The 13,321-nt window shown below is 38.5% G+C and overlaps 1 protein-coding gene across 1 annotated transcript in view; it reads right to left on the reverse strand.

The window, feature by feature from the left end:
• The window catches only part of LRRFIP1 (leucine rich repeat (in FLII) interacting protein 1), a gene marked incomplete at its 3' end in the record, with an annotated part of 68,579 nt that overhangs the window by 14,123 nt on the left and 41,135 nt on the right, over positions 1–13,321 (reverse strand). The window contains exons 14-19 of the mRNA XM_009582279.1: positions 6,510–6,542; positions 5,540–5,665; positions 4,106–4,177; positions 1,747–1,917; positions 680–772; positions 111–203 (exon numbers count right to left, since the gene is read on the reverse strand). Of these exons, the coding sequence (XP_009580574.1) occupies positions 111–203; positions 680–772; positions 1,747–1,917; positions 4,106–4,177; positions 5,540–5,665; positions 6,510–6,542 (588 nt within the window). The remainder of the gene's footprint in view (positions 1–110; positions 204–679; positions 773–1,746; positions 1,918–4,105; positions 4,178–5,539; positions 5,666–6,509; positions 6,543–13,321) is intronic.

The raw sequence follows: 13,321 nt of genomic DNA on the forward strand, positions 1-13,321 counted from the left end.
ACCAAGCAAAGTCACTAAGGAGGATTTTCTTCATGAGGTTTTGCAAAAGCAGAATCAGCTGGAGTATGATAGTGCCACTCTGAACACATTTCAGGAGTTGACAGTCCTACCCCTATTTTTTTGTCTTTCCACTCTATTGTCTCCTGAAGATCAGAAATTTCCCTGACATAGCTCTGCTGTTTCTGTTGCAGCTGTTGGATTTCCTGAGAGACAGGAGCAAAACAAGAAGACAGAAAGCAGGTTACAAGTTAACAAAGAAGGTTAAGATTGCAGTGATGCCAAAGAGTGAAAAAAGTCAGGTGCTAAAGTAAAAGAGTATCTACATGCACAGTTTCACAGTTTCTGACACCTCAATTAAACCTACACTCCTGAAGACAATCTTACTATCCACCAGATGACTTGCAACAAAGTTAGACAGTTCCATCGGTTTCCTCTGCATCTCCACAAACAGCTGTCAGAAACACAGCTTATTTCGTGGCAAAAAAGTCCAACTTCAGGTAATACTTACGAAAGTACTATTTCTATTAGTCAGCTCTGAACTTGTTTGGCCTGAAACACTAGTATTTCTTCAGGTGAGAAACTTGAGTAGGGAATAAAATTCTCCATGCCTCACCTTCTACACTCCTACCGCTAACTGGAAACATACCAAGCAAAGAAACCATTAAAAAAAGTTACTTACTGCAAGCATTTCTTCTCTTTGCTTCAAAGCCTCTTTGATTTCCATGAACTGAAACTGCAATATGCTATGAGCATGCTTCTCCCTCTCAAATTCCTATGAATAATGAAATATTCATGACATTTTTATTGATCAAAAATAGCATCCCATGAAAAAAGGAGAAAATAAGCCCAACCAAAAAAAAAAAAAAATGCTTACTGCAATGCAATTCTTGAATATTCCTCTAATCAAAATCCCACAAGAGTACAATTTTTATCTTATTTGTCCTTTTTCCAAGAAACTATTACTCCATCAAATATAGAAGTGACAGACATCATTCAGCCAGTTTCATAAGTTGAGCAGCAGGCTGGCAGAGAATAGCTTTTACACTCAAGTCCTACAGACTTCACAAATGAATGGATGGGAATTTAACCCACTCTTTACACATAACCGTGTAATAAAAGTTAGCTAAATATTGCAGACTTTAAAAAAAAAAAACAACCAACCATATCTTCCAGGAACTATGTGTTTTGAAGTGCACTATAGTCAAATGCCCCAAGCTAAAGAGCCAGTTCTGAAAAACTAACACAAGTCACAGCTTTATTATTTAACACCAATTCACTAGCTGTCAGATGCTGAATTAATGTAAAACTTAATTCAGCTCTCAACCAAGTAGCTGCCTTAACTATATAAACTGCACAACTCTCCCACGGGCCTTCTGAAGAGAGCTGTATGTGTGAAAATACTCCAGAAGAAAAAAACCCAAATCCTCTAGAAGTCATTATGAACAAAACCTTTGAATTTAAAGATGGAATATAAAAGGACATGTGATAATATCAATATAGCCTTGCCATATAAAACATTTCTTCACTTCTTCAGAAATGGCTTTGTAAAACAGAAACTTAGGGAAGATTCCCATTTGCATGATCACAACCACATAATATGCTGCTATTCCACTTGCTTTAACAGTAACTAAAACAATAACTTATTTAAAATCTTGAATAGTAATTTGGTTGCCTCCTCCCGAAGGTCTCTGCGTCCCTCCCCGCAATCTTTCCCTGTTAAATAACATGCCATAGCTATATACATACTTTACTTTTTTCTTCATATTGCCGCCTGGATTCGGCCAGCTGTTCTTCTAACTCTAAGAGCGCATCCTTCAGGGTATCTACTTGGTACATGAAATTTGTTTTTTCATTGTCTAGTTGAGCATTTGACACCATAGCCTTTTTATATTTCTCTTCAACTTCAGCTAGAGAGTCCTGCAAAGAATAAGCAGCCACAGTCAGAGTCAGTTATAAACACACTTTGCCAACCAAGCCCTTGAGCAAGAAAATTAAGCACTAAACCAAGTATTCCTACAGAAACCAGTGCTGATCATGTGCTTACCAACTGTCCCAAGGTAAGGATAACCTCCCCTGTGTTCCCACCAGACTTCTGTTTACAAGCAAGGAACCTTACCTCAGGACGGATAAAATGTTTCCTGTTCTCTGCTGCTTCAGCTTCTGCCTTCTCAGAGCTTTCTTCCTTCTCCCTCCTCCCCCTGCCCCTGCACATTGGCAGCTCAAAGCAGCTGCTGAAGATGACAAGTTGGAACTTTTTTTTTTTAAAGGTAAACTGGCCTTGATTTAAGATCATTTTAGATGATCTTAGGTCCTAAATTAAGGCAATTTGACAGCGACTTCACACAAATTTCAGGGATCCTTGCAGTGTGGGAACCACTAAATATACTCACTCAGGAATTAGAATTTGCCATGAAAAAGCTGCAGCTTCTGTGACCTGGTGTATCATTTTTCATTAGGTCTCCTATATCATATCCCTTCTTTACAAATTTACTCTGTAAGATACAATTCCCAGGGTCTCGAAAATCCCTCCTGCCAACTTGACCTGAATATAAGATACTGAAGTACTTATAATAACAGATGATGGCAAAAAAAAGATCAGGATCATTTTCCATGTTGTGCAGCAAACTTTGCAGTATTTCATTTTAATGAGAAACAAAAAGAGTTACATAAACAAAACAGTGCAAGTATGCAAAGAAGGAAGACACTCATGTCAACATTTGAGTTTACAGATCAAGCAATTTCTCTCAGAACTTAAGTACTACTAATAACTAATAACTGCTAATCTAAAGCACAGGTGAGTTTCATATACTTCCCCTTTCATTCAGCCAAAGGAACTGGGGATATAGTAGTGAGATGACAACAAAATTAAGTTTGAATCAGTTCAGTTTACATTTCTACTGACAAATAAGAGAATTTGTCTTTAAGGACATGAATTTGTACAGTTCCAAACACAAACTGTGTTTTGGTGCACTTCCCAGCCCAAGAATGAGAAATACCAAGCAAAGGAAAACAGCCAGGATTTGGAAACAGTGGTAGGATTAAATCTCAGAAATTAGCTGGAAAGGAAGTATATGCAAGTAAGAAGTTAAGGTAGTTGCTGCACCAGTCCTTCTGCATGCTACGTTTTGTTTCCTTAGCATGAAGCAGCGCGGCTTAGGTACAAATCACCACAAAAGGCAGTCTAAGGGACACGAATTGAAAAATTACCTACATTTTTTATGCAGTGGGATTATTTTGCTACACCTGCCACACAGTGATCAGGGAAAAAAACAGGTTTTACAGAAAAAGGGACAAATTACTCTTTCTTCCATTGAGAAGTCACTTAAGATGGCAGCATCTTCACCTGTCATAGCATTGAGCTGATGACACAGTCAGCAATTAATACTGATAAACGTTGCATTATATGCCTGGATGTCTATATACATATTTACAAGAATGCCTTTTCCAAAAAATGCAGCTGATGTTGCTGCTCACTTATGAAGTGGCGGTACGCAGATGCACAAGCTAGTTGTTGTCTCAAAAATCACTTACGGCTTCGTGAAAACGGCAAGCGCCAGTGCCAACTGGTGTGAGCATTCATTCTTCATGTAACAAGCTTTGTTACGTGAAGGTTTGTTACAAGAAATGTTTAAGGCTGTCTTCCATCATCTAAATATGAAACCAAAACGATAGCCACCACCTCACATGCACAACTTTCCAAAGGCATGCTGGACATTATCAAAACAAAAACATACAAGCTTTTAAACTCCGATTTTTCATAGCACTGTAGGACATGAGTTTTAGTTTATCTTCCAATATTGCAAGGCTTCCTGGATTAGGAAACTATAAAAAAAAAAACCCTAACAATTTTAATTTGCTAGCAAAATGACTACCTTCTCAGAACAGCAAGACAACATGCAGTAGTAATCAGCAGCCTTTTAGTTATATGGAAGCATTTCTCACCACAATTGAGGTCAGAACAGATACTTTTCCAGTTAATGAAATGCTCTTCACACGATTTACAACCCCTCCCAGAAGAAAGCATGCAAGGTCAGATCTAGGTCTCACACTGACTCTCTGAACATTTAGCTGGTGTTAATGATCACGCTCTGCAGTAAAGCAGTACCTTCATTTCTTTCAGTCCCTGCATGTATTTGCCTTCTACATCCTGAATCTGGTCCTTTAACTCATAGATATCCTGAGGGAAACGGTGAGAAAGGTGAATGATGCCACTGAAACTAACGGGCAGAAGCGCAGCTGATAGGGAAAAGCAAGTATTCATAGTTCTCACTTAAATATTTCTACCACACAGGTTAAGTCGTCTGATCCTAATCTGAAGCCTTGCCAGACAATGAAATTTCTTGGTTAGAAGTTTATGCCAATTCTGCTCTTCTTGACTGGAAAAAATGAAATCTTCAACGTTAAGGACAAGACGCAGACCCAGCTTCAAAGCCTCCAACAATTAAATTCCCCAGCCACACAGCCCTTCTCTACCCCTTTCACTGATCAGCATCCTTTAAGGAATTCTGGTATTAAGGGTAACGGCTGCCAAAGCAAGCCTGAAATACAGGCTATACTAGAGATGTAGGAAACCATCTGTTTTTAGTGAAAACACTAAATTTAACTGTAAGTCCTATACACAGTCTCTCTCCTCTTTTGTCCTTGGTCACCAGCAAATGGCTCTCTCAGCTGTTCTACAGTGCTGAAGCTGGGACAGACCTGCTTGTATCTGAGGTCCTAATACAAATTCCAGATGTTTTAACTAGCTGTAATTTCAGAAGAGTTGTAAATCATATGCATGAAAGTTAACAGAATTCAGATTCCCCATTTTAAAATAGTCTTCAGAACGGAGCATTAAAAAACAGATTACAAAAAACAATTTAGCCATGGACTACCCAGACTAGCACTCAATGATACGAACTGGATTGCATAGCTATTTACTATTCGAATGCGTCTAACTTCATGGAATCCCGAATTAGATTACAAAATACAGTCTGGTCCCCAAATTAGCATCCAGTAAGTGCAGTGCTTCTTGCATTATTTCAATTCTCCTGCCAGTGTGCTATACTGAGTCCATTTCCTATTTCATTAGGTTAGGATGAGATGTGGCTATTATGATCAGTCTGATCTGCTATCATACGCTGTAGGACTTTACTCAAATATTCCTGCAATACACACTAGCTTCCCAGCAGCATCTCTCCAACAAAGCTATTCACTTTTCATTTAGAGCACACGATTCATTTTGTCAGAACTGCCAAAAGGGGGAGACAAGACAGTTTCTTTTTTGGAAAGAAGTCTAAAGCATATTTAATAATATCCTTCAGATAAGATTTGCCTATTTAATAATAATGCAGGGGACAGTCCTAGTTAGTATTAGCCTGTCAGTCCCAACTCTTACTGCCAATTTCTACAGTCAGTCATGGGAATATCAGTACTACCTTCAAGTAATCTTATAGTTTATTAATTTATCAAATACAAGGCATGAAAACTTTTTGATCAAAAGAGCCATAGTTAAGAGACAGATTCCTAACAATTTATGCTGGTTTTAAGTATTTCTTACCTTAATTTCTCTAATAGATGCCTCTGTATCAGCTGAGATAGATGTATCCCCACTGCCTCTTCGTGAAGAAGTCCCACCCAGAGAAGCTAAGGTGGCTGCTGATAAACTTGAAACAGTACGTGCTCCCTACAATCACACACAGTTATAAATGGTTACAATTTTTTTTCTAGATACATTGTGGATTTGTAGTTTGTTTTTTTTGGGGGGTGAGATGTTTTGGTGTTTTTTTGGTTGGTTGGTTGTTGTTGGGTTTTTTGTTTTGTTTTTTTTTTTTTAAATACACTCCCTTGATGAGAACCTGAACTTCTAAATTACACATATTTGATTAAAATGTAACTTTCTAAGAATAAAAATCAAAAGATCAAGATTTAACAAGGGAAACTAATGAGAAAAGGCTGATCAGATGTATTTAAACACCACTGAAATAGAAGTTTGCATGGTTTAGCTTCTAGGTATTAACTTTAAATCAGGCAAAATCTTTAGGGGCTAGTATCATCTTGCCAGATATTTTTCAAAACTTGGAATAATAGATTTTGTGGATGCTTTTGACTACCCCTCAAGCTCCTCTCCTTTCATGGATATTTATCTATTCTGCAGCAGTAGCCACATTAACTACTGAGGGTTCTGCATTAGGCCAATTTCTCACTACTGCAGTACCCACCTCTTTTTTATTATTATTTTTACATAATACCATAATTAAAATCTAATAAACAAAACCAGTATTCACGTGGCTCAGCCTGAAGCAATTTCAGCAAACTGTTATTGAAGGTCAACTACTTAACCTCTGAATAACCACAGAGGTTTAAAAGTTTGTCTTAAAAAAAATGTAGTAGTAGAAGGCTCCAATAATTCAAAGTTTTGCCCCACAGTGGACTTTCTGGAAGATTTCTGTACACTTACTGCGAGTTCTACCTACCAAAAAGAACGTGAAGAAAGCACTATTGGCAGAATAACTCAGAAGACTTCTTACCTTCTCAAAGTCTTTTTCTGGCCTTTCCTCAATCTGTAAAACAAAGATTTAGAAGGAATCGTTACACAATAAAAGACAAGTGAAGGCAGTAAGACATCAGAAAGGGAATTCTTAAACCTGTAAAAGACTTCATTAGCAATTTCTACCCACTCAAAAAGCAGCCAGCTCGCTCAGAACAGCAGTGTCCTGGCTGGCATCTAGGGCACAAGGCTGGACAATTCACCTCAAATTTCTAAGCAGTATGTAATTAAATGGAATACACTTACCGATAAAAAGCTATTTAGTCTATTAAGTGAGACAGAGGAATACTTTTTTCCATATTCTACATCGCAATGTTTCAAACATGAAGATGGCACTTGATCTATCAGTTAACAATGCAAGAATACAAAGACCGGGCATGAACTTAAAGTCTTTCTCTGGACATGAAAAGAGCTGTATACAACTGTTGTGCTGACATACGCAGCTACTCCTATTTACTTCAGAACAATTTAAAAATATCCCTCAAATGAACCCCAAATAGCAATTTACTTAAGTAGAGAGTAAGTTTTTTAACGGAAAGATCAATAGATTTCCAGACCAAGACAGCTTCTTGAAGTTACATTGTTTATGGACCTTAACTAAAAAAAGGCTACCTCTGAAGCCTGCCAGCACATCCTCCCCCATTCCAAAAAGGGGGGAGTTAGACTTGAAGGACTGCACCGCTCCCAAAAGAAGAACTGGGTGGGGGGAGAAAAAAAGAAATCTAAAGCTTAAAACCCCTGATAGTGTTCTCTGCTCAAGACAAACAGTGACTGCGACTTCAAGCAAAGAGCCAAGTAAGGCTGAGACTACAAAAACTGACACTCAAGTCAAATATCAGGGTTCAAAGTCTAAATAAACAGCTCTTTTATCGTTTCAGTACTTCACTGGAATTTACTAATTCAGAAGAGAGATCCTGCACTAGGACTAGTCTAGAAGAAACACAACAGAGCCAAAGTAGCATTTAGGAGTACGGAAAATTACTATGGATACAGACAGCTTAAATGCTTAAAAAAAAGTTACAGAGCAAAACCCACATACAACCTGAGCAGGTTTTTTTTTTTCCCTTGATGAGAACCATCCTATCAACTTTTTCTTGCTCTGAAACCAAACAAAATATACAAGTTTCCAAGAGCAGAAATTTAAAATCAAGTGTTTCATCGTTATTCACTTTGCTATTGGGGGCAAAGGGGGGGAAGCGTCTCACAACAGAATCTTTTTATAAGTACCTCCATCTGAAATGGAACTAAGTTTAAAAAGGACTGAATGAATGGAAAATCTCAGCAGAACTCAGGGACTCCGTGTCAACTTCTGGGAACATTCAGCACCACAGTCAAGATGGTTTCCCAAAAGACTAAGAGCCAAAGGGAATAGTGTTGTTTAAATGACTGAAAAAAAAAAAAAAAAAATTCAGGAGACATCCAATCCAGGGGAAGGCAGGGCAGAGCTGAGGCTGTTTATAAGTTTCATTGAAAACGCACTCAAAAACTACATCTCTTTCCAATCAGTTCACGTTTGGCATGGGGTTTGTTTTCTTTGAATTACAGAGAGCAATGTGCGGATGATCCCACTCATTATTTTTCATATTACCCATGGTATCCTAGGAAAAAAATCCCAGAACTGAGAGGTACCTATTACAAATCAGTTTTTTACACTGACAAGACATGTCATATCATAAATTCCCTATGATTAGCATTAAGAAAATTTAAGACTTAGGCTTCGAACTAAAATAAGCCAGACTTAAGGCACTAGATACAAACTTTGCAAAGACACTGAATACACAAAGTATTGGGGGGAAAGGGAAATCTCTGAATTTGGATGCAATAAGAAAAGGTCACTAATGAAGGCAGATAACTTCAGTTCAGACCCAATAAACAAGGTGGAATGACTTTAGCAAACAGACTATTATTTTCATGCCAGACAGCTCCAAGTGGTGTATTGGCAGCCTTCTAGCCCAGCCAAGTGCTATGTTGTTGTTTATCAAGACAGTTGTGGCAGTGTAAATACTGGCATGTTACCAAAGATAAGAAAAGGTCACTAATGAAGGCAGATAACTTCAGTTCAGACCCAATAAACAAGGTGGAATGACTTTAGCAAACAGACTATTATTTTCATGCCAGACAGCTCCAAGTGGTGTATTGGCAGCCTTCTAGCCCAGCCAAGTGCTATGTTGTTGTTTATCAAGACAGTTGTGGCAGTGTAAATACTGGCATGTTACCAAAGATTAGTGTATACACACACACCCAAATCTATCTCCAGAAATTTAAAGTACAGCCTTTTGCAAAGTCTACCTTAGGGTTCAGGGCACAACTCAAAATATTGTTTTCCTTAAGCCATTTGCAGAATGTTCTCTATTTTCTGAAAAAACGTGCAACCTCAGTTTTTAATAGGATAAAGAAGGGAGCAAATTTTGATATTGTTTTAATGATGCACCACAGGAGTCAAATAAAAGCTTCCAAAGGGGAAAATGTTGAAGACAATGTGATGAGACATGGTGGACATTTCTGCTCAGCGCACTCATAACCACACCTGTGAAGCTTGCTGCACGTTTATTGCAAAACAATCTGTAATAATTCTGAGGCTTATGAGAGGACACAGCCAAAGTTATTAAGTAACTTCTAAAATTGGGGTGGTTAAAAAAAAAAAAAAGCCAGGAGATTTCATTTTCCCTCGTTTTGCCCTCATACACACATCTATTTGGTGCCATGAATGGAATACTCAGAGCATTTTCTCCTCAAAACCAGTAATTACTACTACCAAGATATTTAAATATTAACTTTTAAAAATTTGATCTGTTTTGAGAAAAGCCAGTTCCTCATCCTAACATAGTATCCTTTCATTACAAAGATGCCTCCTGAAACAAGCAGCATTTAATTTTATGGTTATGTGACAGTGATACACCAAAGGCTGTAAAAAGTGTCTTGTAGACAGACAGAAGCCTGTTTTCGATGAATATTTCATAGAGTTTTCATTCTGCTCATCTTTAGATTAATGTATTCACAGTATCACTCCTTTAAAAAGATATATCATGCTTTCCAACAGCACTCAGCCACCAGAGGGAACTCCAGGTTTTCAGCCTTCTCCCGGTCCCCGACAAGCCCTTTGGCATTTGATCCAGTAAGAAATCAAACAGAGAAAGGTCAGGAAAAAAAGGTTATTTTTATTTGAAGTTGCACAAAATTCTTGCCCAAAATACTTACCTTCTGTATTATCATTCAATAAAGAATACTGTAATGATTAAAAGGACTGAAAACAACCTCTCCACTTTCAGAGTACTATACTCAGCATAGCCCTTCATGCAAATATACTGGCTTTGGGACTTTTCCACATGAAAATATAAAGGACTAACAGAATACTTGCTAGAAGAGGAGATCTAAAGAGGAATTCACCTAATGATACTAGACCTTTAATTTATAGAACATTATACCATTTTTCATTTCCACAAGGGAACTTCCACAATTTGCACTTGAGTGCAAAAAAAAAGCAGAAAAAGGAAGCAATTTTCCAAGGAACTCCAGCACACACATCTTTGTTTTGGCAAGGGGAATAGGTTGCTCTCTGCAAAACGAGTACAATGGGATCAGAGTTCAGCCTCTTCTGACAGCACTTTCGGAATAAATCCAGAGCCATGTTACAAGAATGTCAGCAATATCAGAGGCTTACCGCAGCTGGAAACTTAAAAAGAGCAAAAACATCCCACAAGTCTATATATGGCTATATTGCCTATTTTTCAGAGATAATAAAAACATTTTAGTATAACGTTTGAAAAAGTATTTCTCTCTACTCCACAGCCAGCTAGTAGGTTAACCCTTGAAGCTCTTTGCCACCGGTGAGTATCCAGGCCAAAATCAGAGCCCCCGCAGCACTACCACCACAGTGCATCCAACAAGACGACTCTCAAACACCTACTGAAAAGACCAGACACTCTGGGACAGTTAAGCATTACACCCCAGCTGCTAGTAAAGAGAAAAAAACCTATTCAGATCTTTAAATCAATGGAGGAATCGGGATTAAGGCACAATTTCCAGCTTCCAGCCTGCTAAACAAGGCTAGAGAGGAAGGGAAATATGAAACGCTTGCAGTTGGGTAGCGCCGCGTACCACCCTCGGGTACGAGAACAACTTCAGTGTGTTCAGTACGTGGCTGTCACCGCTCAGCTCCATCTAAGATCTTACACTTAGATCAACTTCCTCATAAAAGCAAGGTTTTTTCTTTTCGTGACAAATCAGATTAAGATCATTTCCTGCTCTTACAAGTAGTACAGCACAGTTTGAAATGGAAATACGGCGCACACCAAAGAAAGATTCTTGCAGTAGGTAGTGCTGAACACAGGGTGGTAACCACAAAAACTGGAATTAAAAAACAAGAAGTACTGCAGTCAGTATAACCCCTCCTGCAATCCCCACCTTACCAGTTTGATCAGCGGAGCTGGGGCAGGCAGTAACACAGAGGGTTCCTGCCTGTTTTGCCAATGAGAGCCACCTTAACACTAGCAATTAGCAATAAGCCTTTAAAAGTCAGCAGGGGAAAACCACTGCTGAACTTTGTCAGGTCTAAAGTGGATTTGTCAGAAGTATCCTCGCTCAGGAATGAGTGTTATGCCAAACATCATTGCTTAAACAAACTTATCAGCCTCTGAAATGCAAGTTAGCACTGCTGCAAATCCTCACTCCGGAGGGGCCAAAAGCACACCCAGACTGTTAGTGGTTGGGCTAGGATACAAGCCTACTGTAAATCTGTAAGTGCAGAGGAGAGAAGGCAAAGCTTGAGTATGCTGATAACCGCTTCCATGAAAATTAACTCTGACTGTCTTCATTTTATTTCTGGTGAGAACACAATAAGCTTCTTCAAACGAAAAAAGCTATTCACAAGTGTGCATTAATGTATAACCTGAGGACTGCACACGCACAAAGTGGCACTTGCATGTTCAGTCTTGCACCTTGGACGATCACGCTGCTGTCGGTACCAGCCCGCTGGCCAGGCTGCATGCCGACCGCTTGTGCCTGCTGTCTGAGACTCCGCAAGAAGGGAGAGGGTTAATACGAAAGATCATCTTCTCAGGGCAGCAAAACGTGCCCTCTCCTATTATTTTGCCTTCCTTTGCTCAGAAAATCTTCAGATAAATACTATTGCATTCTGAGTCTATTTCAAATGTATAAATAATTGCTTTTCACTAGTAGTTTATTAATTTTAAAAAAAGAAAAATTCCAGCAATTCGTATTAAAAAGCCCATCTCAGCCAAAACATGCCGCTAGCTCAGGCACAAGGTTTACCTCAATCTCTACAGATAGGCCTGATGTTTGCTCTCAGTAGTCTTAAGATCTGTATTTTATATCGAGTAGAATGCTTTAATATTAAACATGACACATTTGCTTATCTGCAGTAACTGCAAGGACAGCAGACAATCATTACTAGTGGGGATAATGTGAAAAATGTTTACTCACTGCATCAAAAAAAAAAATCAAACAGCAAACTTCATGCAGATATACTGAAGTATTAAAAATACATACAAAGACAAATAAATATTCACAAATTGTGTTTAAGTATCTCCCTGGCTTTTACTGTATTACAAACATCATAACACAAAGGAGAACACAAGCTGGCAAAGCTGTGCGCAGCAGGAAAACTACTGTCGCTTTTTGCTCACTGTTTAATGAACAGTGGTAGAAGAGGGAAACAATTCTCAGAAGAGATTTAAGGGCTGCAGTAACAAGATATTGTACGGTTTAATTTAGAAAGTTAAATTGAATCATTCTCCGTTCTCAATATACATGATAGTTAGTCAGGTTTGGGAACAGTTCAATTTTGTTTCTCTGCCTGATAATACCCATTATCATAAGAAAATCATATTCAACTTCAGTGTTAAGCACTCATGATTACAATACATGGATTTTGTAAACTGTAACACTCTCAAGTGACATAAGCATGCTGGAAATTCAGCTTTTCAACCCAACAGATACTCCCCTTTCCTTCCTCCTCCGCCAGCCATTTGAAAAGTAAACTTGGAATCAAATCTTTACGTGTGTAAATGCCAGAAGATATATAAAGCAGAATCAAGAAAGCATATGGTTCAATACATCAAGGCAGGGAACAACTCAGTTTTGGGGGTTAGCAATATTAAACCAGTTCTAACGTAGGCTACTGATATAGACAAAAACAACCACTTTTTTCATCTCATAAGTTACTACCACCGTTCAAGGAGATTTTTATTCTTCCTTTAGGAAGTCCAAGCAGATGACATTCTGGGAATGTACGAGTGGAAGCGATACACTGCTAAGCCCACTGAAAAGACAGGGCTCTATTTCAGCACCTTTACCGCCAAGATCAAGTACAAAACTGGAAACGTTATCAAATCGCCTCCAATCCTCTGCTAGTAAAAGACAAGGCAACTCACATGTACTGTGAGTTACATGAAAAGGTGTTGTCTGTTTAATACAGAAGAAAAAAAAAAAAGAAAAAAATCACTTTTAAGAACAACGCCAGCCCGTTAACAAGACTTGTACTACCTTGCATTAGGAGAAGCAAAGCCCCTGCAGTGGTGCCTTTTAGACCCACTACAGCATTAACTCTCAGCTCTTCTTCAAGGCCACAGAAATAACGGAAGCTCTTCACTCCCTGCAATAAACCACTAATTAAAGGGGAAAAAAAAAAGGAAATAAAAAAGTGCCTGCTGTCTCCTTGCAGAGCAGATGCAGCTTAGCACCTCTCCAGCATCGGTGCTGACACAGCTAACCATCTCCAGCCACTTGCATATAAATAGTGCAAAGTGTAAGCAGGGAATCAAAAGACAAAAA

Source organism: Fulmarus glacialis, unplaced genomic scaffold (genome assembly GCF_000690835.1).
Source record: "Fulmarus glacialis isolate BGI_N327 unplaced genomic scaffold, ASM69083v1 scaffold2207, whole genome shotgun sequence".
Classification (NCBI taxonomy): Eukaryota; Metazoa; Chordata; class Aves; order Procellariiformes; family Procellariidae; genus Fulmarus; species Fulmarus glacialis.